The sequence below is a fragment of the Nicotiana sylvestris genome, chromosome 8, assembly GCF_000393655.2.
Source record: "Nicotiana sylvestris chromosome 8, ASM39365v2, whole genome shotgun sequence".
Lineage (NCBI taxonomy): Eukaryota > Viridiplantae > Streptophyta > Magnoliopsida > Solanales > Solanaceae > Nicotiana > Nicotiana sylvestris.
This window is the reverse complement of record NC_091064.1, coordinates 192,031,267-192,058,481: the sequence shown is the minus strand read 5'-3', so window position 1 is coordinate 192,058,481 and position 27,215 is coordinate 192,031,267. Positions and strand designations below refer to the sequence as shown.

Sequence of the window (27,215 nt, the reverse complement as noted above, 5' to 3'; positions counted from 1 at the left end):
GGAGACCCGAGGTAGTCCTGCAGGCGTCCGCAGGCCTTGGCGTCCCCTTCTATCATACTTCCATTATGTTTTTATCTATTTCTGAGACATATGTGTATTTTCCTTGTTCAAACCACTATTTGTAGTATTCGTAGACAGTCCGTGAGATTGTGACACCAGTTCTGGGTGGAGTTTTATTGTGGATTCGTACTTGTATTAAGTTAAATTGTTAAATTTTGTTCTTCCGCATTTTTTTCCGTTGTTGTTCTTATGTTAACTTGTAAATTGTTAAAAGATAAAGTAAGGAAGTAAAATAATCAGTAACGTTGGCTTGCCTAGCGGGTTCAGTATTAGGCGCCATCACGGTTCCGACAGTGAAAAATTCGGATCGTGACATTTTGAAACTCAATGGATTGTCAGCTTAGTAGCCACTTGCAATGGAGAAGCAAGAAACAGCACAAAATATTTCCAACTTAGAGACTTTCAGATGTTAATTAATTGGTCTGGCTCTATGTTCTCGAAATTCAGGATTTGGCTTTACATTTTTCCTGAAGAAAAGAAGTTAAAAGACTGGCATAGAACAGTTAAAAGACTACTTTTTTAGAATGAATGATCAGTACTTCTAACAAAAAATATAACAAATCAATTCCAAATAGCAGAGAAATACCAGCAGAAGATAATTGATAGCCTCAACTGGATTGTCCAGACTAAAGAACATGAGACACCATCAATTATCTCTCGTTTCAAATTTTCAAATTAACTTTGTTCTTTAAGAATTATCCGCAAGACCTAAAGACAACTCGAATTTCTTATACTCTAAAAGTAATATCACCGGGCAGAAAGAACAGCAGAGTTTTGTACGCCGTCCTCAGCCTGCAAGCTCTCATAGTATTTGACCAAGACTTCCCATCCCCCAGGACACATAAAACCATCTGGAGGATTCTCACCAGTTCTTGCATAAGTTCGCATCTGCATAAGAGGTCATCAATTGAAAGTAAACATCATAGTCAGTGAAAAAACATGCAGAGAATGGAAAAACGTACTAAGCATAACACTCAAACTGATGCACACTCTACCAACCAAATGAAGAATGTAGCACGCAAAATGGTAGGATAGGCAAAAATCTCAATTTAATTATCATGTCAACATTTTATGCCTTAACTATCAGTTAATCTTCCTTCTTTCCCTCAATAAAACTTCTGACACTCATCATTAGAGAACTGTTTTCATGGCCTTAAGCGTTTATAATCTCAGTATTGTGCACCAACAGTAATACAAACAGCTTTTTACCCGATGGAGAAGGCCCAAGCCCGAGTTTGTATTTTCACATGCAGATCAGATGCCATTTCACAAGTGTGACTCTTAAGAATATCAATATGTTAAAGCAGTTTAATAAGAAAGAACAAGATAATTAGTGTTGGGTTCTTCTTTTCCTGACATCTTTTTCTCTCTCAGTCGCAAAGAACTAGAAAAATATTGTCTAAACCAACTTCTAGGTAGAGCTTGTCTTTTACCCCATGGAAGATCCCAAACCCGACTTTGTATTTTCATATGCAGAACAGATATCATCTCACAATTTTAACTCATAAGAAAATTAAAATTCTGAAGGATTTTCATAGCATTAACTAGCAAACTAGTGTCTAAACTAACTTCTATGTGAGTTTCATCGAAATACAAGAACCACCAAAATAACATAGCACCATAATCCCGTCCTCACCTTGGTACCAGAAATAAAGAGAAACTCTTTAGCACGTGAAGGGTCGAAAAATGCCATCTTCTTATCGACTGTATCATATGCTGCCACCTGCAAAAGATGCACAGAAATTTGAAAGTTTAGAAGATACTCTGGGCCTTTACATTTATAGAAATCGAGATGAGTTCAGGAAAAGCTGAAGCTAATTACAATGACAAACAGTAGAGGAGAAAGATGGTTTGAACTTAAGAAGAAACATCAATAGAATCTGTCTTGACTTCACAATATGAATTGGGGCACTCGTATGCGGGTAATATATGAGCACTGCTAATACTAATTACTCCCTACGTCCCAATTTATGTGACACACTTTCCTTTTTAGTATGTCCTAAAAAGAATGTCGCATTTTCATATTTAGAAACAGTTTAACTTTAAAATTCTCATTTTGCACTTAATGAGATGATTTAAAGCCACACAAATGTTTAATATTTGTTTTAAACTACAAGTGTCAAAAGTCTTCTTTTTTTTCCTTAAACTATGTTCCCAGACAAACGGTGCCACATAAATTGGGACAGAGGGAGTACCAGATATGCTAGCAGAATATACTCAAGTGATCTTTGAGAAAAACTATAAAGGTTAATGCAATAAGCGAGGTTGGCAACCTACCCTGAAGGGCAGAATGTTCAATTTCTCAAGACCAGGGGCCATGCTTAGAACTTTCTTTCCATGATCTGGATCATACAAGTCCCTCTTCTCTGTTGGGTGGCTCATACCAGCAGGATCGCGACCTACAATGTAGAAATTTGCACCCGCATTTATCCGTGCCTTTGCATGCCACTGTACTTCAGTAGGTCCAGCATAATGCATTGGTGAGGGAAATATGGCCACAATAGTAGTCTCAGGATCGAGAACTCCATCTTCTAGGACCTATATAGGTTTAATTCTCATTAAGTAACAGCACTTCAAACCATAGAGGTCGAGCAAAAGGATTAAAGATAAAGGAAATGGAGAAAGTTAACCTTGCTATGTTGTTCCATACGGACATCTAGTGGCACATCATCAGCCTTAGTGAAACCGCCTAAAGGATGGAGCAGAAGAATTGGATTCTTGTAACCCATTTCCAAAAGTCTCCTCCGTGTATCATTCATAAGCAAAGCATGGCCATTATGGACAGGATTTCTCAACTGAAAAGCAAATACTGCATCTGCCTCACGTCGATCAAATTCATCTCGGAGTTGTTTGGGAGAGAGCCTGTAGTGATCAAGACCATCATTATATTTGATAGGCTTTATGACTTCCAGATCTCCACCAATGAGCCAATTTCCAGCAGGAGTAATTACCTCCTCAACATAAGGTAATCCTGGGGCTGTAGTTCCCCATGTTCTTGCAATTCTTTCTTCTTTGTTATGCTTGTAGATCTCAATACTGCCAAAAGAAAAGATATTTAATCAAGAGAAGTTCTTCTCCGAACAGAAATAGATTATAACAACCAAGTATAAAGCAGACATTCTCGCTAAAATTACGAATGGGCAGATACTTTTATACCTGCATGTAAGAAATATGAGTTCACTAGAAAAATTCATGGCTTACTGGCAGAGAATTGGAGGCAATTTCTTTACATTAGGCCACTCAGATGGGGCGACGAGCTGCTAGAAAAGTTTCGTGCTTAAACGATGGTACGCTAAGTTGAATACTGCAACAACTGCCCGTGCTGATCCATTCCCACTCCCCAACAAGAAGACCACATAACTACACAGAGAGGAGTTAAAATACTGTGGAGTTTGTACATTCATCAAACGGATTGGGAAGATCCATTCAATATCATAAACATGTTTTTCCTGCTTCTTTCCTGCCATTCATGTTTTATCTCTCTTTTAAAAAGAAGAGTTTCAGCTATTATTCATGTGAATATGATTTCAAGTCTACGTGTTCCTGAAGTCACTCAAGTACAATCAATGTTTAACTTTTTCTTTTTTATTTTGTCATGCCAGTTTGATACAAAACCTGGAAGTCCATTTTGAGACTCCGCCAGTCAGATTGTTAATGCAATCTAAAACGACAAAACTAGACCAAAGATGTGAAACTTAATGATACAATTATAATACGACTAGATTGTTGAAGCCTCTCACTTTACTACAGAGAAGCAACCAAATTAGCTTGACATTTTAAGAATAGCTATTCAGTGTCTAGCACTAAAGGGTAAATCTTAGCCGTCAATAAATTTGGAGTGGGCCATGTGAAACCAGGATTCGGATCTAGTAGAGGCACAAAAAGTCAAGTGATTTCTTTTCATCTTTATTCATCTTTGTCTAAATTTTGGTGGATTGAGTTACTCAGTACCTGTGCTAGTGAGAAGTCAGCAGGTACCTAGTGGATTAGTCAAAATGCACATAATATGACCCGAATACTACAGCAATAAGAAAATTAGTTATTCATGTCTATCACAACTTGCTAGAACTTAATGAAAGAAGTTGTGTTTCTCTTTTGTGAAACAAAGTATATGCAACCCAGAACCTTATTGCAATGATGAAGTAACACAAGACCTTTATATAACCCTTTTTGAAAACTCTTACACAACATATGCAAAGTAATTTTGTAACTCAACACCCTCCTCACCTCAACTTACATAAAGGTTGGCTCTAACACCATGTGAGAGAATTTGAACATTTAGGGGTCGGTAGGTTGGGAAACAAGTTATCCCATGATTAATTATCCGGGATTAGTTATCTCGGGATTGTAATCCCACCCTCCCATAGGGATAAAAATAACACTACAATCCTGGGAGAACTAATCTCGGGATTAGTTATACCGCGATTTTATCCCAACCAAACATGGGACAAACTCATCTCAAATTTAATCTGAGGATTAATTATCCCTTATCGGTCATACCAAGATTTCTATAAACACTTCTGGAAGCCCTTACACCACACATCTAAAGCAATTGTATAAAAAACATGTTTTTATCAGGGCAGGAAAAGGCACATAAAGATGTCATCTTGCAGTAATTGAACTATAAAATCCGAACATGAAGTAACAATTGTAGCATTATTATCTTTCCGCAGGAAAATTTTCAATCTTTAGCAAATGCAAAACAAACAGATATGTCAGGCATCATGAAAGGGGGAAATGGAGAATAAAATTAGAACATCTCTTTAAACCCCCCCAAAAAAACAATCTTTTTTCCACAAATGTAATAGAGTCCTCACCTTCTAAGAATGCCAACTAAATCATCATTTGGTCCAACTAAAGCAACATCACAGGAGGCACCAATCTTCTCTTTATCTTCATCATCAATTGCCAAAACAATAGGAAGTGACATATTAACAATAGACCCATCTTTCATTCTAAGGGAATTGAAATGTAAGCTCTGCAAATACTCATCCTCTCTCATAAACCCTCTAAGAGGACTAGCCCAACCTTCACTAATCACATGAACCCATTCAAGATCAATCTTTGTCAGCTTCACTTTTGCCATAGTTTCTGCCTCTGCAATTTTTGCAACCCTTTGATTCTCAGGCACCACAAGATCCACTAAAGAACCCCCATCTGGTTCAATCAAAGAACTCTTCACTGTCAACCCACAAGACCCTCTTGAAGAAGTTAAAGAACTCATCTTTTTTCTGTGGGAAAACACAAGGTGAGATAATTTGTCAAAATGGTAAATGGGGTTGGCTTTAAATTTGGTGCAATTGTGACTAAAGGGGTTTTTCTTGCTAGTGTTATTACAATAGTGGAAAATGGTAGTACTAGTAACGTGTAGTCTAATAGCTAGAGACATTTTGAAAATGGGGAGTTGTTGGGTTCTTGGAAAAATGGTAAGTTGGCGTTTGTTGTTAGAGGAAAATGCAAATGGTGTTAGAGATCCAAGAGAATTGCAGGGGTTGTGGTTATGATTAAAGATTCAGTGGACATGATTTTTACAGGGGGGGGATTGGGAATTGGAATATAGAGATGGTATGCACTTTTTGGACAATGCCTACGGACCACAACTTTGCTTTAGCTTTGGTGAGGCCTTCAAAATGCTTATTCTTTGCGTTATTCTTTTTCTTTTTTTGTAATTTTCTTCTTTCTTAAATCTTTGGATTGATGTGGACTGATGAAAGAAAGAGGTTGAAAGGGTAATAGCACGAGCTAGCCAGTTTTCGAATTGGTAATCGAAAAATAGTCTGCATTTTCAAAGTTATTGAAAAATAATCATTATTTTGCTTAAACACGAAAAGTTCCAGTGTAATATGCGGGATTATGGAGCTCCTGCGTATAAACTTCCAGCATATGTTGGAACTCCAACACACGAAAAGTTTCAGCATACTGGATTATGAAACTCCTGCATATAAACTTCTCGCATATTATGTTGGAACTCCAGCACATTATGAAATTCTAGCACATTATGCTGGAAGCTCACATGTAAAAAATTCTAACTCCGGCATATTATGCTGGAATATTTCCGGATGTTTAAGGGTGTCTTTGTTCAGATTTTATCTTTACATGAAAAAGTGGCTAAATTTTATTTACTTTTAAAGTTGTGGCTATTTTTCAATTATCAGTTGTAAATCTGATTATTTTTATTTTTATTTTTTTCCCGTTGAAAAGAGGACGTTGGTCACTTGGTGGAATTAAATAGTAAATGTTTCGTGTCATTTATTTTCTTTGCTTTATTGGTATCTAATTTAATTTTTTGGAACATTAATACGTTGGGATGCACATATTTAGGTGGCACACCCCGACATATCTTATATGTATTGTTAACTCATCAATCTACGCACTCAATGTTGATTTACTAACTTATTAATGTTGTCTGTCAGTTTTATCACAATCTTTTTATTTATCCAGACTTATGAATAATCCGAGGATGCAAATTGAAATGTCAGAGAATGTTATTATTAGATTTAATTTAAATTTTATTCCGACCTTTTCTGTCCTTATACTATTCCGTGGACTGACTTAGCTGAAGGCATAATCACTGCCGCCTTTTAAATTGAAATAAGAAGTGCATGTAATGAGTGGACGGTCTGCTTGATGCTTGATGGGGTCCCCCAAAATTTTGCACCATATTGCTGTGAATTCAGTTACATATATTTTTGGGAAAATGCATAGGTACCCTGACCTATATTCGAATTTTCAGTTACATACTTTTTTTTGCGAATATTCTATTACCCCCTAAATTTATTTTAAATGAAATTATTTGTTCCCTTAACGCTGACGTGGCAGAGTGTGTGTATTTCACTCTCTTTGGGACAGTGAGAAGCAAGAAAAAATAATTTTCAGATTATTTTTTATTCTATTTTACCATTTTTTTCTTACTTTTTTTTCTTTTTCCTTTTCCTTTTTCTTTGTCTTTTTTCTTTTACTTTTTTTTCGCTTCTTCTCTAGTCCCGGGCGAATAGTCATTCACCGGCGACTTTATTTAACCATTTTTCTTCCATTTTTTCTTTTCCCCCACAAATTAAAACCCATCCATACTCATTTGTTATTACTCTACACATCTTCTCATCTTCATATACACCAAACTAAGAGTCATCAAATTTGCTATTAGAAAATAATTAATTTTTTTGAGTTTTTGACAATTTCTTGTGCCAATTTAAGGCATTTTACCTTGTGGGGTTTTAAATTTTTACTTGAATTTACTTTCTTTACCAATTTCCAAGAGCTTTTATCAAGGGCTTAGTGGGGTTTTGGCTAGAATATAAAGTTCTGAACTTTTTGTCGGAGAAGATGATTTTCTTGCTCCAGGGGAGCATTTTATCAAAATTTATCACAATTCTTGAATTCAGTGTAGCTAAAAGTTTTTATTTTTGGATCTTTTTGATTTTCAATAGGTATAGAGGCACTTAGTTGTACTTGAACTGAACGGCTATTGGAAACAGCCTCTCTAGCTTAACAAGGTAGGGGTAAGGTCTACGTACATTCTATCTTCCCAGACCCCACACTTCTACCTCCCCAGACCCCACGCGTGGGGATTACACTGGTCTGTTGTTGTCGTCGTTGTAGTACAGAGGCACTTAGTTTTGGATATTTTCTTGATTTGGAACTTGAGAAGTTACTTAAATGGGAGGAACATCGCTGCCTCCAGGATTTCGATTTCATCCAACTGATGAAGAATTGATTGGATATTACCTGAAAAGGAAAACTGATGGACTTGAAATTGAATTGGAAGTTATTCCAGTAATAGACTTGTACAAGTTTGATCCTTGGGAACTTCCAGGTATACATTCTTGATAAACATTTATTCTTATTGATTCGCGTCGAATAATAAAAATATTAACTGAATATTGAGAAAAATAATTGTTGAACTATTGCAGAACATACATTTTGTAATCTCAATTATATTTGCCAATGATTTCCCCTGAAAAGCTACTCCCTCCGTCCAAAAAGAATGATACACTTTTGATTTAGAGAGTCAAACGCGACTTTTTCATATGCCTTGTAGATTTTTTGAATCGTTTATTATTGTGACTTATAGTACTTTTTATGTAGTTTCTAAATATGTAACTTTTATTACAAAAAACTGAAAGATTCTATGTCCAAATTCGTCGTCAAAATTAAGAAGTTTGACTCTCGAAACTCAAGCTGTATCGTTCTGTTTTTGGGATGGAGGGAGTAATATTAGTGCATTTCCAGCTTCATGATACTTTTGAACTGAAATTAAACTGGAAAGTTGTTGCTTTATGACTTATCTGTTTGTTCCTTTATTATTGTCTAAATCAAAAAGATGGAGTGTTCTGTGGGGCATATCATTTTTTTTTCATATTTGAAAGCTAAATTATCAGTATCTAATTTCAAACCCTGACCACATATTACAAGATGAAAAGCATATATAAAGCAATAGAAGTTTCTCATTATAATTGGTTCATGATTTGCTTACCTAAAATGGAAACTTTAGGATTCTGACATCTTGTAAAGGCGGATTTAGGATGGGTTCAGAATTTAATATTTGTTTTTAACATTTTTAGTAGTTTTAGTGTTTTTTCACATTTGTGTTTGTGTTCTGTGTCGAAAATACTGTGTTCAGTTGAACCAACAGAACATAGGCTTTATCAGCCTCTGACATCTTGTCCTAAAAAATGCAGAGAAATCGTTCCTGCCAAAGCGCGACATGGAATGGTTCTTCTTCTGTCCTCGGGATAAGAAGTACCTGAATGGCTCATGAACCAATCGAGCCACTAAGTCGGGGTACTGGAAAGCGACAGGGAAAGACAGGAAAGTTGTCTGTCATCAGCCTGAAGTTGTTGGATATCGCAAGACATTAGTCTTCTATAGTGGAAGAGCTCCTCTTGGCGGTAGAACGGAATGGGTAATGCACGAGTATCGTCTCTGTGATGATGTTTCTCAAGGCACTCCAAATTTCCAGGTTGATTCAACAAGCTCAGTGTATGTTTCCTTGATTTAGCAAAATCCAAGAATTCAATAAGTTGATCATATTTTGCTATGTTGAATATGTTTAGGGCCTTTCGCTCTTTGTCGTATCATCAAAAGAAACGACGCATTACTGAAAACAAGCGACACTTCAGTAGCAGTCTCAAATGAACTGGTTGTTCTTACTACTGAGACGCCTACTCAAACGACGTATATGTCCAACGATAGCAACTATTCGACTCCTGTGACTTCTCCTTATGAGGGGACTAATGCGACAAACTTTTGGATGTCACGTGATATGATCTTGATTCTTCAAAGGTATTGAGATTGTCTCATTTCCTATGTATTTCAGATCAGTCTGGTTTTTTCTTTGAACTTCGTATTGATTTTGGTGGCTGCATTGTAGGAATGTTCTCAAGGACAGAGTACTCGTGGAAACTATCCGAACTATGACCTCCAAACCACGACATTAACACAACCAAGTGATCGATTTGAGTTCACCTCGAGTTCATCTTTCCCGAGTTTTAGAGGGGAAGTTGAACTTTCTGGCGATCTCAGTAGCTACGGCTGTGTATCTCCTTACTCGGTTCATGGAAACTACACTGGATTCTATGGCAACGACGATATGTCCTATGAAGGTTATTATTATGACCAAGCCAACTCATTCGTAAAATCCAAATCTTTTTCTAACAAATGAAACGGAAAAACTAATTTAGTCTTTTCTGTCTTTACTGCAGGATATGAAGGTTGGAATCAAGCTAATATGGGAGATTTTAATGGTCTATGGTCGCACGAAGATAATTTTCAGTAATTTGATGAAAACATCTATAAGAAAGAGCTCAATGTAACTTGGTTTACTTTGACAAACTCTATTGTTATCTGAGACAGCAGATTTTTATGTTTGTCTCAGAGTCATTCGATTACAGCACGTCGAGTTTAGTTCCCAAGTTCAATCCTAGTAGCTAGTATGTTTTAGTACATTGTTGTCATTTTAAGTACGATATAACTAGTGTTGATCCTTTTTAATGATCACATTAGGAAATGGTCTTAGTTTGTAGCTGATTTCTGTGTTCTGGATTGTATCACCCTTCTGTTTCTGATCATTTCTATGTATGAATTACCTAGTATAAAATGTAACCAAAATGTCAGTAAACTATACGATGAACAAATAGTTTTACCAACTTTAAATGGTTCAAAATATCATATTGATTCTCGCATAAATGTCAGAGCAACTTTACAATATGGGTGTTAATCGGGCCGGGCTGACCCGTTTTCAGCCCGCTTCAACCGGGGTCAGCCCGGTTCAGCCCGCTACTGTTCACGTTGGGACGGGTTGGGACGGGTTGGGACGGGGTCGGGTTGTGTACGTTCACATTTAGACTAACGGTGCCCCGAACCCGTTAAACCCGAATTTCCTTAACGGGCTGCAGCCCGTTAGCAGCCCGGTTTCCGTTTGAATTTTTTTTTTAATTAAATTGGACTGTTCCCAACGGTGAAATTCAGAAATGACCGTTGGGGAATGGCTAGAAATTGCAGAAATGGCCAATTTCGCCCCCCCCCCCCCCCCTTAATAATATAACCCTCCCACCCTAAAATCTATAAATAGCCCCTCTTCTTCTTCATTTTTTCTCACAAATTCACTCTCTTACTACTCTAATTCTCTCTCAAGTATCAAACTCTCAATTCTCTCTTGATATTATAGTTCTTAAATTCTCAAATCTCAAATTCTCAATTATTTATTATTTCAAGTTTCATCAATTATTTAGTTTAGCCATTACAAAATTATTATTATCAAATATCAATTATTCAAGTGAAGTGTGGTATCAATTATCAAGTATTCAAGTATTATCAACTATCAAGTTTCGGTCTATCAATTGAAGTTTGAATTTTGATATCAAAAATTCAAAATTAGTGTGGCATAAGGAATCTCAGTACACTCGTTCCATCTCTTTCTCTTATTTGGTGTACACTTATTTTATTAATTAGTTTCTTAATTTAATTTCTTACTTGAATTTTAATTTAATTTCTTAATTTAATTTCTTACTTTAATTTATATAATGGATTTACTTAGAGCGGCCAAAAAAGCGTGCACTAGAGGTGGTAGTAAGAAAACTTCAAAAAGAACAAGAGGTGGTGTTGGTTCTTCTAGTAGCTTTACACATATTTCTGAAAGTTCACCTGAAAATTTAAATGTAGATTATGAGCGAATGCAAGAAAATTATGGTGTAGATGATGATTTAGATGCTTTGTTAGATGATATTCAATCACCCGATAATCTTGACACACCACCACCTACACCTGGTAATGCTAGTCAAACTCAAAATATTAGGGGTGCAAGTGCAACAAGTAGGCCTCCTCTCCCTATTAAGAAGAATCGACGATTAAGAAGTAAGTGTTGGATATTTTTTGAAAGACTAGAAGATCAAAAAAAATATGTAAAATGTAAAATTTGTAGTGAACCTTATAAACATGAGCCTGGTAAAGGAGGGGGAACGGGTCAACTTTGTAGGCATATGGAAGAGAAACACCCTCTTGATTGGGAAGTAGATGAGTTATCTGGGCAACAAAGACTTAACCCGAGTACTGGTGGGTTATTTGGGAAATACGATATTAAGAAAGATCGGGAAGAATTAGCTAAAATGATTGTTTTAGGTTGTTTACCTTTTAGTTTTGCTTCTTCACCGTATCTTGTTACTTATATTCAAAGAATTTATAACCCTATGTTTAAAGGTATTCCTAGAAGTACTTGTAGAGCTGATATCTTTAGGCTTTTTGGACAATATCAGACATATATACGTTATTTGTTCGCAAGTCTTCCTTGTAAAGTTTCTCTTACTTCTGATATTGGTCGTGCTGTGAATGGAAATGATTATTTGACTGTTACATGCCATTGGATAGATGATAATTTTTGTATGCAAAAACGTATTATTGCTTTTAAATATGATGAAGATCAAAGTCATACTGGTGCATTTATAAGTAATACTATACATGAAGTTGCTATATTTTATAATCTTGCAGAAAAAGTTTTGTGTATGTCATTTGATAATGCTTCTAACAACACTGCTGCTATTACAATATTAAAATTGCATCTACACCCACCAATTCCTGAAATATTTCATGTTAGATGTGCATATTTATAACTTGATTGTGAAGAGTGGCCTTGAATTATTTAGAGATGAAATTACTTTAATTAGGAGAGTTGTTGGTGTAATTCAAGGAAATAATAGAAGTGCTAGATTAAATGCATTTAAGGAAAAATGTGTACACTATGGACTAAAACCAAGACTCATGCCTGAAGAAATAGTTACTAGGTGGAATTATACTTATTTGTTCTTAAGATGTTGTTATAAATATAGAATGCCTATAACTGAAGTTGCTAATTCTCATTGTACCGATCCTAATCGTTTGTTAACATCTAGAACTTGGGAAGTCATTCATGATGTTATACAATTTTTACAAAAATTTTATGTGGCTACACTTGAGTTTTTTGGAGCTTATTATCCTACCATTTCAAATGGTTTAGTTCATATTGCTGAAATTTCTCTTTTACTATATAATTTGAAGCAGAAAGAAGGATATGCTACTGTTGTTGAATCTATGCTAGATAAGTTTAAAAAGTATTTCTACACAATTCCCTATATTTACCTAATTGGTGCTATTTTAAACCCTACTGTCAAAATGATAAAGTGTCGCCAATTAATTAGAGCTTTATATACTTATATGGATATTGGCCCAACTGAAACTTCTGATATTGACACTTGTATTTCTTAGCTACACACACATTTACAAACTTTATCTAATTATTATGCTAACATTGTTGATGCTTCTTCGGTTGTAGATGCAAATATTCCTTCAACTAATCCTTCAACATCTGGAACAACTATGGATGATGATGATTGTGTTCAAGATTATCAGATTTGGTCTACACTAGGAGAGCATCAACAAACTAGTAGCAGGAATATTGATGAACTACAATTCTACTTGCAAAAGTCACCAGAGCCCCTCACAAAGGATTTTCTACCGCTGAGTTGGTGGAGGAGCAACTCAAATCAATTTTCTGTTCTTTCGGCCATGGCTCGAGACGTGCTAAATGTGCCGATTTCAACAGTCGCATCAGAGAGCGCATTTAGCCAAGCAAGGCAGCAGCTAGGAGATACCCGTCATTCACTGGGCAGCAACGCTTTGGAAATTCTAGTGTGCTTCAAAGATTGGATAAGATCAGAACGGCGAAATCAAGGGCGTGACGAGGTAGACGAAGAGGAGGACCAAGAAATTGGAGATATAATGGTTTATGGTTCCGATTCAACCAATCCCGGAAACCAAAAACCTCATGTTGACATGGAAAAACTTACAAAAATGATGCAAAGCATGTGATGTACTATTTATTATTTTTTATAATTATTGTAAACTTTTAAGTTTTAATTTGCAAGTTCAAAAATTAAAAAAAAATCAAAAAGAACTTGCAAATTAATTTGAAATATTAAAAATATAAATGAAAGCCTTCGGAGTTTGTTCCTTACATTTGCCTATTGGTCTTATACTCTTATTAAATAATTTTTTGTATCCACATACTTTCCAATTTCAATTTTATAATTATAAAATACAAATTTCAAATTTAAAACTTTAAACTTTAAACTTCAAAGTTTAATTCTAACCCTTAAAAGTTTGCAAATACTTAACTATCAATAACATTGAATAAGAAAAATAAAATTTAAATTAAAAAGAAAAAAGAAAAAAATTTGAGCTCGGCCCGCCCGAGCCCGTGTGAGCCCTAACCCGTACGGGCCCACGAAAACCCGAAAAATCCTAGCCCTATAACAGCCCGTTATCCCCAGCCCGCTAATAGCCCGCCCGCTAACCGAACGGGTTGGGGTTTTTCCCGTTCAGACGTCCCAGCCCGCACGATAAACACCCTTACTTTGCATGCTTGAAATGAACATGTTATAATATTGCAGTTCTTGGTTTATAACTTCTATGATTCATCAGTGAAGCTTCCTCATTAGCAACTATTATCGGAAAAACCAAGAATTAAGATGGGCTTGACTCTGATATCATGTTAAGAAAATGAATCTTGGACATAACTTAACGCTAAAAGTTAGCTTATGAGATGATAATTACTTAAAATTACACCAGCAGACAATACATCATCTCTTCAATCAATGTGGGATACTTGACACCTCTCTGCATGGCCAAGACTTGACATTTGGAGCGTATACATCATAACATGGAGCCAGTATAAGCGCCAACATGAATTTGATTCTTTTTACAAACTTGATGTCAATAAATCTACGAATCTTTTAAGGATGTTCTTGAACTGTTTCTTTTAAGAACCATTATATATGTCAAAATAATAGATGCGACGAAGAAAAAATGTCCTGAGACATGTAAACCAAGAATTAATATGAGTTTACTTCTGATACCATATTAAGAAAATGAATTTCGGGTCTAACCCAACTTTAAAAGCTAGTTTGTGAGATGATAAGACATCCAAATGGCCACTGGTAGTAATTGGGACAATTTTATTGGCCTTTAACCGGAACTAACCATTCTCAACCCCTGTATTTTAGGGTGTTTTTCATTAATCGCTAATCATACTACCAATTTGCAGCCTATCTGACCTCTTTTTTTTCAAGAATCAAAGACTGTTCTTCAGTTCTTGTGCTAGTAATTATTCCAAGTAATTATGATTAAAAAAAGCACATAAGGGTGTAGCCGAACGCTTAATAAAGTGCGTGAAAACCATGAAATATCAATATTCAAATAACAATAGTGTAATCTTCCTACGAAAGAGTGCCAATTGACTCCATTTGGATAAAGGTGACTCCACCTCAGGGTGGGAGGTGATGAATAGTGAATACCCGAAGGCATAGCTGCGGTGCATGCAAATTAGCCTGAATACTACTCCCTCCGTCCCAATTTTTGTGGCGGATTTTGGATTTCGAGAGTCAGACAAGTTTTTTTATAGTATTTTCTACGTAGTTTCCAAATATATAAATTTTGTTTTAAAAAACTCAAAGATACTATGTAAAAATTTACGGCCAAAATTAAAAAGTATGACTCTCGAAATTTGAGCTCCGCCACATAAAGAATATATAGCATATGTTGTCAAAGATTTTCTACTACCCGGAGAAAACAAAGCCTAAAGTAACTCACAAGCAAAGCCTAAAGAATAAGGGCAACCCGGTGCACTAAGCTCTCGCTATGCGCGGGGTCCGGAGAAGGGCCGGACCACAAGGGTATGTTGTATTCAGTCTTACCCTGTATTTCTGCAAGAGGCTGTTTTCACGGCTCGAACCCGTTGTTTAACCAAAAATATGGATCTTTGGTCAAAGCTAAAGACAAATAAAAAGTTGGGCTACTGATAATGAGGAGACGAAAAAGAAATAATAGACTTTTTGAGAATGACAAATAAGCAGTAAATAGGTTTGTATTCCAATGTAATGTTGATGATATCCTCTGTCCTTACAAATGATGAGACCTCCTCATTTTATAGTTGATTCTAAGTAAAGGAGTAATACCTTAGTCTTAATGAGACAATTATAAGCAATAAGTGACATTAAATAAGACGTTACACAATCATTCCTATTTAATACCAATTCTCTAACGTATTGGGTATTTAATATTGAATTTGGACTCATTTTCATCATCATATCCATGTCTTCAATGCCTTCTGATCTCTTGGCTTTAAATGACCTAAATAGGTACGAAGCTTGTATTATTCGAATTGCCTCTCGTGCCTATTTAGCTTTCCTTTTCCCGTATCTGTTGTCACTTGTGCCTCTTAACTGATCATCATGTTTTGACCATTTGACCAGTCCTCGTGTCATGCCACATCACCTTCAATGTAAATTCAGTTTTTTCCCAATACAGATAGTCCCCCCACTTTCTATTTATTTATCAATTAAATATCTGGGAAGTGGATCTTCATAAAAAGGGAATTTTTGCCGTAATTAATACTATGACAGTACTGACGCTTCAATTGTCCCTTCTAATTAATGTTTTGCATACGTGTCACCTTTTATTTAATGCTCTACACACGTGTCACTTTCTGATTGGTTCTGCAATTCTGCACCCTTTTTCAAGGCTTCTTCATTCCCACTATTCACGAAGTGATAGTTGCCTTTATTATAGGCTTTCCATCATTACACTTCTAAGTTTGACGGTTGTCATTATAAACATATTTAACCCTCTTTCTTTTGTCTTCTTCTTCATAAATCTTCAACAAGCAATTTATTATTCACTTTTGTTTTTTCTCCCCTTTAGTTCATCCTTCTTCAACAATGTCATCTCCAAACCCTAACCCTAGAAAAGTTCCAATTCTAGATCACTTCCCTAATGCCATCGTAAGACATAAGAGAGGCAGAGGAGGTAGGCTTCGGAGCTTGAGCCTAGGATCCACTCGTGGTGGTTCATCTGGTTCTGCTTCTTTTTCTTCTGGTATTAGGAATTCTATCCCAAAGACCCCCTCTTCTAAAGGTAAAGAACTTTCTAAACCTACTCAGGAACCTTTAGTTGAAGAAATCGTACCCAATGATTTATCTTTTGGGAATGATAGAAGATCTCTCCAAGAACGAGTTAAAAATTTAGAAAAAGCTGACACCTATCCTTCTTTAATAACTGAACTTGTGATTCCCACTGTTAGGAAAGATTGTAATTGGAGAGATAATCTTCGTATGATGATTCCTGCCCCAAACCAGAGAATTTCTTCTTTCAGAATTGGATTCTCTTTCGTTTATACTTATCCCTTTACTTTGGGATTTAATCCTGCCATTGACCCAGTTATACTTGAATTTTGCCGCTTTTTCAAAATTTGCTTAGCACAAGTAGGTCCTCTTGTTTAGAGAGTTGTGGCTTGCTTAAGGTATTTGTCTACCAAAGCCAATGTTAATTTTACCTTTTCCCATCTTGTTCACCTATACCACCCCAAATTATTCCGCCATGGAGTTTTTACCTTGACTGCAAGAAGCAAGAAGGTTTTGGTAAACCCCGAAGATGACAAGGATCGAGGGTGATATTGTCGTTACGTTGTTGTACATACGGTGGATTTGTTGGGTGAAACAAACATTCCCTTCCCTGAGAAGTGGAATTTTGCACTTAAGTTTTTCTTTTTCTTACCGTATCTATTTTTTAAGAATTTTGATTTCTTTTCTAATCTCGTCTCTTTTTGGCTTTTTGTAGCAACCATGGGAGATGTGGAACACGTTCCTAACTTTCGTGGTTGGGTAGATTCAATTTTGAAGATTGCGCCTATGGAGGCGAGAACTTGGAAATCAATTTCTCTTTTGAATGGTTGGAAAGTGAAGACCCATGGTATGTATTTCCTTATGCTTTGTCGTATATTGAATTCTTTCTTATTTTAATTCTTTATCCCTCTTTTTATCAGGATTTGGTATCAGGGGTATGACAACTGAGGTAGCTGTTGCCATTCGAGTGTCTTCAACCGCTTCACTTGATTTGGAAAAGACTCGGGCCACGCTACCAAAAAGAAAAGTTGTAGAAGAAAGTTCTGAGAATGAGGAAGAAGAGAATACCTCTTTGATAGCTAGGTCAAGAGCCAGGAGACGCGTCATTGATGGGGATCAAGTTGAAGATACTCCTGCTTGAGCCTTTATCTCCGAGCCTGTTCAAATCCTTTCTGATGAGGATACCACTCCAAGAGGCTCTAATGAATCAATTCGACGTCTCTTTGTTAGTGGTTTTGAGAGTGGAGAGTTTGGACCAGTTCTTGATGAAACTCCCCTCTCTTCTTCTATTCTCATTTCTTCTATTCTTTCTATTCCTTTGACAACCACGAGTATTTCTTTGTCTATTTTATCGACTCCTGTTTCCTTACCTGTTTTGGTTCCCATATCTGCTCTTATTGTCCCTGCTTTGACTCCCACAACTCCTATTGTTTTTACCTCTTATACTGCTCCTCCTTCCATTGTTCCCCCTCCCTCTGTTCAGCATACAGAGGCGGGTTCTAGCAGCAGAGGCATGGCTATGAGAAGTGTTACTCTTGAAGTTCCTGCCAATCATAGCCTTTTGAGAAAGACTGGTGGAGCTGATGTTTGGCCCGAGCCTCTAATCAGAGATATTGAGAAAAAGAAGATGGAGAGCCTCAGTTGCTTGACTCTGATGAATGACATAGTTCATTCTACCTTGAAGGTACTTCTCTTTTAACTTACAAGTTTTTTTTTATATCACTCTATATTCTCACATTTGATGCCTTTCCCTTGTAGGCTAATCTTATTGGTACTGAGTTAATGGGAAGAATCTCCACTCTAGAGAAGAAGGATCGAGAGTCTGCGAAGGCTATCTCTGAGGCTAGGAGAATAGCCAAGGAAACCCAGCTTGAGGCAGCAAACTGGAAGGAGCAGTTTGAGAATGCTCAGGGGACCATAGAGGAGTTGCAAGAAAGTAGAAATCACCTGGAGCAGCAAAAGCGTGGTTTGACTTCTGAGCTAGCAATTGCCAAGGCTTCTTCAAGCCAATTTGAAAAAGATAAGGAGCTTTTGGAGTGCTCATTTTCAGAACAATTATCAAAGGCCAGTGAAGAAATCAGAGAGCTTAAGGCACTTGTGGAGAAGAAAGAAGAATATGCAGGGGAGTTAGTGCAAAGCTTGAGTCAAGCTCAGGCTGACTTAAGGATCTCCTCTGACGAGATACGTGCATTGAAGAGTTCTCATGTCTCCCTTGAAGCTTCCCTTGACTCCCACTTAGCTGAACACCAGATATTGAAGAACGATCTTGCTATGTGGGAAAGGGAGTATGGACTTCTTGAGGAGAACTTCAACATAGAGGTAAGTTGGGCTTTTCTAAAATCTCGTCGTGATGCTTTTATGGAAGCTACTCAAGAAAACTTTGAATTGCAATCTGAATTAGCCAAAGTCTTAGACACTATTAAAAAAAGCCAACAAACAGTTGATACTCCTTCTCCTGCACTTGGAACTCCTGGGGCAGAAGAGCTTTTAAATGAAGAAGTGGCTACTGCGGCAATTAGAGTTGCAATTCCGGCTCCCGAGGGTGAAACTTCTATGACACAGTCCATGGAAGCTGAAGCTCCCGTGACTCTTGCTTCCCTCGGTGATTTTAACACTCCAGGTCCAGTTGAAACCGCTCCTATTGCTTCTCCCTCAGAAGTTGTTACCGTGCCTGTGACTGCCCCTGAAAATGAGATTGCAACTTCTGATGTTCCAACCCCTTCAGTGACTAGTTGAATGTATTTCAAACTTTACTGTTTTTTTATTAATTGGTGGTGTTATCCCTTGGCAACTTTAAGGGATCTTTTGATGAAGTCCCCAGTTATCATAATGGGGCATTTGTAAAAAACAAATATTTTGCTGACTAAGTTTGTACTTAGTCTTTTATATTAAGAAGTTTTATCGGTACTTCTGTATATTCTATTCTTGCCTATTTATCTAGGACTTATAGAATAGCTTAGCATTTTTATCCTTTGAAAATGCTTTATGATTCTTCTCATGGATTATCAACATGAGGCTTATAAAAGAGGGCCCTTTTATTTTATCGACACTTAATGAAGAAGACGTCTCAACTTCATAATGGTGTTATAATACGATGAAAGAAATAGGAATACACATGTTTTGTATGAAACAACTTTGACAAAGTTTTTATTCATGAACTTTAACAAGTTTTTTGACTATTACATGTATTAAAATACATCTATAACTTTCTCGTAACTGTTTTTCTTGTAACAGATTTTTACATAATATAAAATAAACAAGGTTTTTCTTCATAACCTGTTTCAGTACATAGTCATGACCCTATCTTTATATATTAGGAAGGGTTTGAGAGGTGACTTAATTTATGAGTTTGAGAGATGACTCTGTTGTTCTCATGGGAAAAACATTATGATGAATGTCTTGTGTTTGTTGAACACGCTGATGAATGTTGAAGACTTCGTAACTTTTTCTCAACACTTGTCCTTTGTGGTCGACTTTTGTTCGATATTCGTATCTATTTTTCTACACATATCTGTGTATAATATGTAGTCCCCCAAGTGTTTGAGCGGTGAAGTATGAAGCCTCGAGCACTTGTTTATTTCTTTCAATTTGGTCCTTTTCCTGAAACAGAAAAATATACGGGACTCGGAGGTGCGATTATAGATGAAGACTGCCTAACTCGTGTGTATTTCCATCAGATTAATTGTAACCCTGGGCTGGGAATTTTAGAATACTCCATTTTGCCTTGCAGGTCGTGACTCATCATTTGGCACGAGTTAGGGTTTTTGCCTAGCATCTAAAATCGTTAGTAAAACTTTAATAATTCAAAAGAAAATTTTTAACATGGCGATACCTGACCGTGGATACTTTCTCAGAAGTAATATCTCTTTAAATGGACGGTATTCCAATGTGAGGGTAAAACTTTGCCGTCCATTGTCTCCAACTCGTATGCTCCTTTTCCCGCAATGTCACGAACTCTGTATGGTCCTTTCCACGTTGGACTTAGCTTTCCTGAATTAGCAGCCTTTGCAGATTGGAACACCTTTTTAAGCACGAAGTCCCCAATTTTGAAAAATCTGAGGCGTGCTTTCCTATTGTAATATTGTTCAACTACTTGTTTTTGTGCTGCCATTCTTATCAATGCAGTTTCTCTTCTTCCTTCAAGCAAATCAAGGTTGACCCGCATCTCTTCATCATTAGATTCATCCGTTGCCTGAACGTACCGTGTGCTCGGTTCACCTATTTCAACTGGAATTAAGGCTTCCGTACCATAAACCATTGAAAATGGTATTTCTCCAGTGCTTATTTTTGTCGTTGTACGATAAGCTCATAGTACTCCAGGTAATATCTCAGGCCAATTACCTTTTGAATCCTGTAACCTCTTCTTCAAGTTGTTGATAATGACTTTGTTTGTGGATTCCGCTTATCCATTACCCACTGGATGGTATGGCGTAGATGTTATCCTTTTAATCTGCCAACTTTGAAGAAATTCTGTGATTTGAGCTCCTATGAATTGTGATCCATTGTCACACACGATCTCATTTGGTTCTCCAAAGCGGCATATTATATTTCGCCATATGAAGTCTTTAACTTTCTTCTCTCGTACCTGTTTAAATGCTCCTACTTCTACCCATTTAGTAAAATAATCTGTGAGTACAAGTAGAAACTTTACCTGACCCTTTGCTTGTGGTAGTGGACCTACGATATCCATTTTCCATTTCATAAAGTGCCACGGGGCTATAACAGGGTGTAGTAACGCAGCTGGTCTGTGCATATTATTGTCGTATCTTTGACATTTATCACATTTGGACACGAAACTGTTTGCCTCTTCTTCCATCTTAGGCCAATAATATCCTGCTCGAATCAATGTTCTTACCAGTGACCTTCCCCCTGCATGATTTCCACAATGTCCTTCGTGCACTTCCCTCATCACATATTCTGTTTGAGAGGGTCCGAGACACCTTGCTAGTGGTCCACCGAACATCTTTCGATAAAGATTTCCTTGATATAAACAATATTGAGCGGCTTTTTTGTGAAGCGCGTGAGCCTTCCCTTTGTCATTAGGCACGGTTCCGTGCTGTAAAAAAGCAATAATTTCGTTTCTCCAATCCCATGTTAAATGATTAAAATTTGCCTCATTCTTATCAGGTTCGAGAACGGAATGAAATAAATGTATAACTGAAGCATTTGCGTCATTTGCTACGTCAGCTGCAGATGCGAGATTAGCTAAAGCATCTGCCTCCACATTCTCATCTCTTGGGATCTGCATTACCTTCCAAGTTTGGAATTGCTTTATTAGTTCCCGTACCTTTTCGAGATATTCTTGCATTCGAGTTTCCCTGGCTGTATAAGTCCCCATCATTTGATTGACCACGAGTTGAGAATCACTCTTGATTATAATTTGTGTTATGCCGAGTTCTCTTGCCAATTCTAAACCTGCAATTACAGCCTCATACTCTACTTCATTGTTAGTTATAGAATGACATTTTATAGCTTGCCTAATAGTTTCACCCGTAGGTGGTATGAGAACTATACTCAGACCTGCTCTTTTTACATTAGATGAACCATCAGTGAATAAAATCCAAGTCCCCAGGTTTGCACCATTAAAAACTTGTAATTATTTTTCTGCTTCTAAATGCATCCCCTGGCTAAAATCAGCTACGAAATCGGCTAATACTTGAGATTTTATAGCAGTCCTAGGTTGATAAATAATTTCGTATTCACTTAATTTTATAGCCCATTTTGCTAACCTCCCTGACAATTCATGTTTATGCAAAATGTTTCGTAATGGAAAAGCAGTAACTACAACAATGGGATGACATTGAAAATAAGGTCTTAACTTTCTAGCCATGATCAAAGCTAATGCTAATTTTTCTAGTTGTGGATATCGTGTTTCAGCATCTAATAAAGACTTACTTACATAATAGATAGGAGATTGTTTACCTTGGTCCTCACGGACTAAAACAGCACTTACCGCAACTTCTGACACGGCCAAATAGATGAGTAGCTTTTCTCCTTCTTTTGGTTTTGCCAATAATGGTGGATTTGACAAGTAAGCTTTTAAATTTCTAAGGGTTTGTTGGCAATCTTCGTTCCATTCAAAATGATCTTGGTTTTTGAGTGCGGAGAAAAATTTAAAGCATTTTTCTGAAGATTTGGGAACAAATCTCCCCAAGGCTGCAATTCTTCCCGTTAGCCTTTGGACTTCTTTTTTACTTGTAAGGATATCAGGGATCTCCTCTATTGCTTTGATCTGAGAAAGATTTACCTCAATACCACGGTTAGAAACGAGAAAGCCCAAAAATTTGCCTGAGGCAACCCCAAATGCACATTTTTCTGGATTGAGTTTCATATTAAATTTTCGTAAAATTTCAAATGTAACAGATAAATGAGAAATATGATCACGAGAATGCTGGGTTTTGACGAGCGTATCGTCTATATATACCTCCATGGTTTTTACTAAATGTTCTTGGAACATTTTGGTGACCAACCTTTGATAGATTGCTCCAGCATTTTTGAGACCAAAGGGCATTACTTTATAACAGTAAGTCCCTCTGTCTGTGATAAAAGAAGTTTTTTCTTCGTCACTGTGGTCCATTTTAATTTGGTTGTACCCCGAATATGCATCTAAAAACTCAAAAGTTCATGTCATGCAGTTGCATCAATTAATTGATCTATATGCGGTAAAGGGAAAGAATCTTTTGGGCAGGCTTTGTTAAGATCTGTATAATCCACGCAAACCCGCCACTTACCATTTTTCTTAGGTACAACAACTGTGTTTGCTAACCAATTAGGATACTTTGCCTCGCGTATTGACCCAATTTTTAATAGCTTTTAGACCTCATCTTGAATCACCTGATTTTTGAAAGCTCCTTGCTTTCTTTTCTTTTGCTTTATTGGTGTAAAGGATGGGTCTTCGTTTAATTTGTGAGTCATCACATCCGATGGTATCCCTGTTATGTCAGCATGGGACCAAGCAAAACAGTCCACGTTAGATTTTAGAAATTCAATTAACATACCTCGCATGTTTGAGTTTAAATTAGCTCCAACATAAACTTTCCGTTCAGGCCACTGCTCAAATAATATCACAGCCTCAAGTTCTTCGATGGTTGTTTTGATATTTTCATTCTCCTCAGGTTCTTGAATTGTATCAGGTCTCGAGTCTAAATCTGTTTTCTCTCGTTCAGTTGAGGTTTGATTGCTAACACCTTCAACTGTTTCCTGTAATTGCTATTTTTCTTTGTTTACGGTGCTCGTATCTGTTACAGTGTTGATACTCCTGGCTATTTGCTGATCCCCTCAAATTTGACAAATCCCCCACGGTGATGGAAATTTAATAATTTGATGTAGAGTTGATGGAACAACATCCATATCATGGATCCAAGGCCTCCCCATGATCATATTGTAGGCCATTTCCATATCAACTACCTGAAATTTAGTTTCTTTAACAACACCTGCAGCAAAAGTTGTTAGAATTACCTCTCCTTTTGTTACCACACTTGAATTGTCGAAGCCTGACAAAGTATGCGCCTTGGGTATCATTTTGTCTTCAGCTTGCATTTCACGTAATACCCTTAGTAGTATAATATTTACGGAACTCCCTGGATCAATCAAAACTCGTTTTATATTAGTATCATGTACAAGTAAAGATATTACCAGTGCGTCATTATGTGGGGTTATCACTCCTTCGGTATCTGCATCATCGAATGAAATACTTTCATTTTCTAAAACCTGCCGTACCCGTTTCCCGTGTGTAATTGTTACTTTAGAAACCTTGTTGGAAGCTGTGTAGGTTATGCCGTGAATATATTCTCCCCCACTTATCACATTCACTGTTCTCTTGGGTGAAAGAGGCTTTGGTGGCTCTTGCCTATTTTTCATATAGGCTTGTTTACCTTTTTCACTAAATAACTCAGTGAGGTACCCTTGCTTCAATAGATGATCGACTTCACTCTGCAAGAATCTACATTCTGAAGTTTTGTGCCCGTGATCATTGTGGAATTCGCACCAATGATCTGGATTGCGTCTACTTGGATTTGATCGCATCTCTTTTGGCCATCGTACCTTATCTCCCATGCTTCTCAAAGCAGCCACGAGCTCGGAGGTAGTTATATTAAAGTTATATCCGCCGAACCTTGCCTTTAAACTTCTGTCATCATCTCGTGACTCTTGTCTGTTCCGATCATTTCTGAATCTTGATGAAGAACCAGATTCCCTATTCCTCGATTTTTGATCATATTGCTGGCTATCTTGTTTTGACCGTGAGTCTTTTCCTGCAGGTCCCATATATGGATCGTACCTATTTTTACCTGATCTTTTTTCGGTTTCTGATCTTCTGGAACCGCCCCTTTCTTCATGATGAAACTTAGGTACGGTATCTTCTTCAATTCGTAGCTTCGTACTGTACCTGTTGTAAACATCATTCCACGTGGTTGCAGGGAATTCTCTAAGGCTTTCTTTGAGTCTTCTCGTGGCTTTAGAACTTTTGTCATTTAAATTACTTGCAAAAGCTATTGCATCCCAGTTGTCAGGTACACGGGGTAGAGTCATTCTTTCACGCTGGAATCTATCAACAAAGTCTCTGAGCAACTCTGAATCCCCTTGTTTGATTTTGAAAATATCTTCCATTCTTTTCTCAACCTTTTGAGCTCCCGAGTGTGCTTTAATAAAAGAATCTGCAAGCTCAGCAAAAGAATTTATAGAATTTTCAGATAAAAGAGAATACCAGGTTAATGCACCCTTGGTGAGTGTTTCTCCAAATTTCTTGACCAGTACTGATTCAATTTCTTGTTTGGTCAAGTCGTTGCCTTTCACGCCTGTTGTAAATGCAGTCACGTGGTCACGTGGGTCTGTAGTACCATCATATTTCGGGATGTCAGGCATTTTGAACTTTTTCGGAATTGGAAGGGGAGCAGCACTTGGCTTCCAAGGTTGTTGTGAGTATTTGTCCATGTCTACTCCTTTTATTACAGGCGAAACTCCAGGGATTTGCTCAATACGCTCATTTTGTTCCTTAATTTGTTTCTGCAAGGTTAGTACTAAATTTTGCAAATAGGAATTATTTGAATTACCTGGTCCCCCTTCCTGTGGTTCACTGGTGGTTCCTCCATTTCCAGAATTAACAAGACTAGAACGAGGATTCTCCAATGTATTATTATTAGGAGTTGGTGTGGGTGGTGCAGCAGGCAATCGATTAACTAGAGCCTGAAGAGCTTTGCCGACCTGTGCATCAATTAGCTTTTGTAAAGCTTCATTTGCACCTCCTTCAAAATGTTCCGATTGTTCTTGTTGATCGGCACGGGATTCAGGAGCAGGAGTGCCTTCACGAGATTGACGTGGTGAATCTGGAGGGGAGGGAACCACGTCAATGTTCGGTAGGTCTCCTTGATTTTGATGGATTTGATTTTCATGGTTTCCCAATGTGTTATCACTGTTATTGTTGTTGTTGTTGTTTGACATATTGATAAAGACGAATAAAACGTAGCTTCAAAGAAAAGATTATCAGTTTTCCGGTAGCGGAACCAATTTGTTTAACCAAAAATATGATTCTTTGGTCAAAGCTAAAGACAAATAAAAATTCGGGCTACTGATAATCAGGAGACGAAAAAGAAATAATAGACTTTTTGAGAATGACAAATAAGCAGTAAATAGGTTTGTATTCCAATGTAATGTTGATGATATCCTCTGTCCTTACAAATGATGAGACCTCCTCCTTTTATAGTTGATTCTAAGTAAAGGAGTAATACCTTAGTCTTAATGAGACAATTATGAGCAATAAGTGACATTAAATAAGACGTTACACAATCATTCATATTTAATACCAATTCTCTAACGTATTGGGTATTTAATATTGAATTTGGACTCCTTTTCGTCATCATATCCATGTCTTCAATGCCTTCTGATCTCTTGGCTTTAAATGACCTAAATAGGTACGAAGCTTGTATTATTCGAATTGTCTCTCGTGCCTATTTAGCTTTCCTTTCCCTGTATCTGTTGTCACTCGTGCCTCTTAACTAATCATCATGTTTTGACCATTTGACCAGTCCTCGTGTCATGCCACGTCACCTTCAATGTAAATTCAGTTTTTTCCCAATACACCTGTGACCTCCTGGTCACATGACAACAATTTTATCTGTTACGACAAGGCTCCCAACAGAGCCTAAAGAATCTGCACCAATAATCTCAAATGTACAGCTCTCAATCAGCCTCTGCCTTTAACACATCAAATGCTGCAGTAATATTTTTCTTGCCTGTAACACATCAGAATTCTTTGGATGGAATCAAAGTAACTTTACACACTTGGTAATTCAACGTAACAATCAAGAAACATGCAAAAACAATGTAAAAGAATTATTCTCTGACCCTTTTTCTGAGAGAATCAACAGTTGCTGTTCTATTTGAACACAATGTCAACAAAATGTTCTCCTAACTTTTTGTTCCTTCGGTGAGAAAATGACTAAAGAAGTGACACTAACATAAGCTTTACAAAAGTGTAACTAAAAGCTCAAAATCCATCACCTCTAAAAGAGAAAGAGATAGAGAATAAATACTGCATTTTTAACTGATTGTTTTCTGCAAATATTCCTTCGAGTTTAACAATGTAAAAGAATTTTTACACGATTAGACCACCTAAACGATAACTACAGGTAAATATCTATCCATAAAAAGTAGGGCTTGTAGCCTAGAAAAAAGATAGATTATTTGTTACAACAAGTTAAATATACTAATGTGTAAAAACATTTATATTGT

At 36.9% G+C, this 27,215-nt stretch overlaps 1 protein-coding gene and 1 pseudogene across 1 annotated transcript; one reads left to right on the top strand and one right to left on the bottom strand.

Annotated features, from left to right (window-relative positions):
• Positions 1-557: 557 nt before the first annotated feature.
• LOC104213769 (ATP sulfurylase 2) lies at positions 558-5,664 on the bottom strand. Its single transcript, XM_009763313.2, has 5 exons — positions 4,878-5,664; positions 2,691-3,096; positions 2,338-2,598; positions 1,697-1,783; positions 558-948 (listed from the first exon to the last, which is right to left on the bottom strand). The coding sequence occupies exons 1-5, from the start codon at positions 5,447-5,449 to the stop codon at positions 808-810; spliced, it is 1,467 nt and encodes a 488-aa protein (XP_009761615.1). The 5' UTR covers positions 5,450-5,664; the 3' UTR covers positions 558-807.
• A 1,405-nt stretch (positions 5,665-7,069) lies between these two features.
• Positions 7,070-10,086, top strand: LOC104213768 (NAC domain-containing protein 71-like; annotated as a pseudogene).
• Positions 10,087-27,215: the final 17,129 nt, after the last annotated feature.

Coding starts and splice junctions, on each gene's coding strand:
- LOC104213769 (XM_009763313.2), bottom strand. CDS start 5,449: ATGTCTCTAGCTATTAGACTACACGTTACTAGTACTACCATTTTCCAC. Junction 2,599..2,690: donor GTATGGAACAACATAGCAAG/GTTAACTTTCTC, acceptor AAACCTATATAG/GTCCTAGAAGATGGAGTTCT. Junction 949..1,696: donor TCTTTATTTCTGGTACCAAG/GTGAGGACGGGA, acceptor CCTCTTATGCAG/ATGCGAACTTATGCAAGAAC.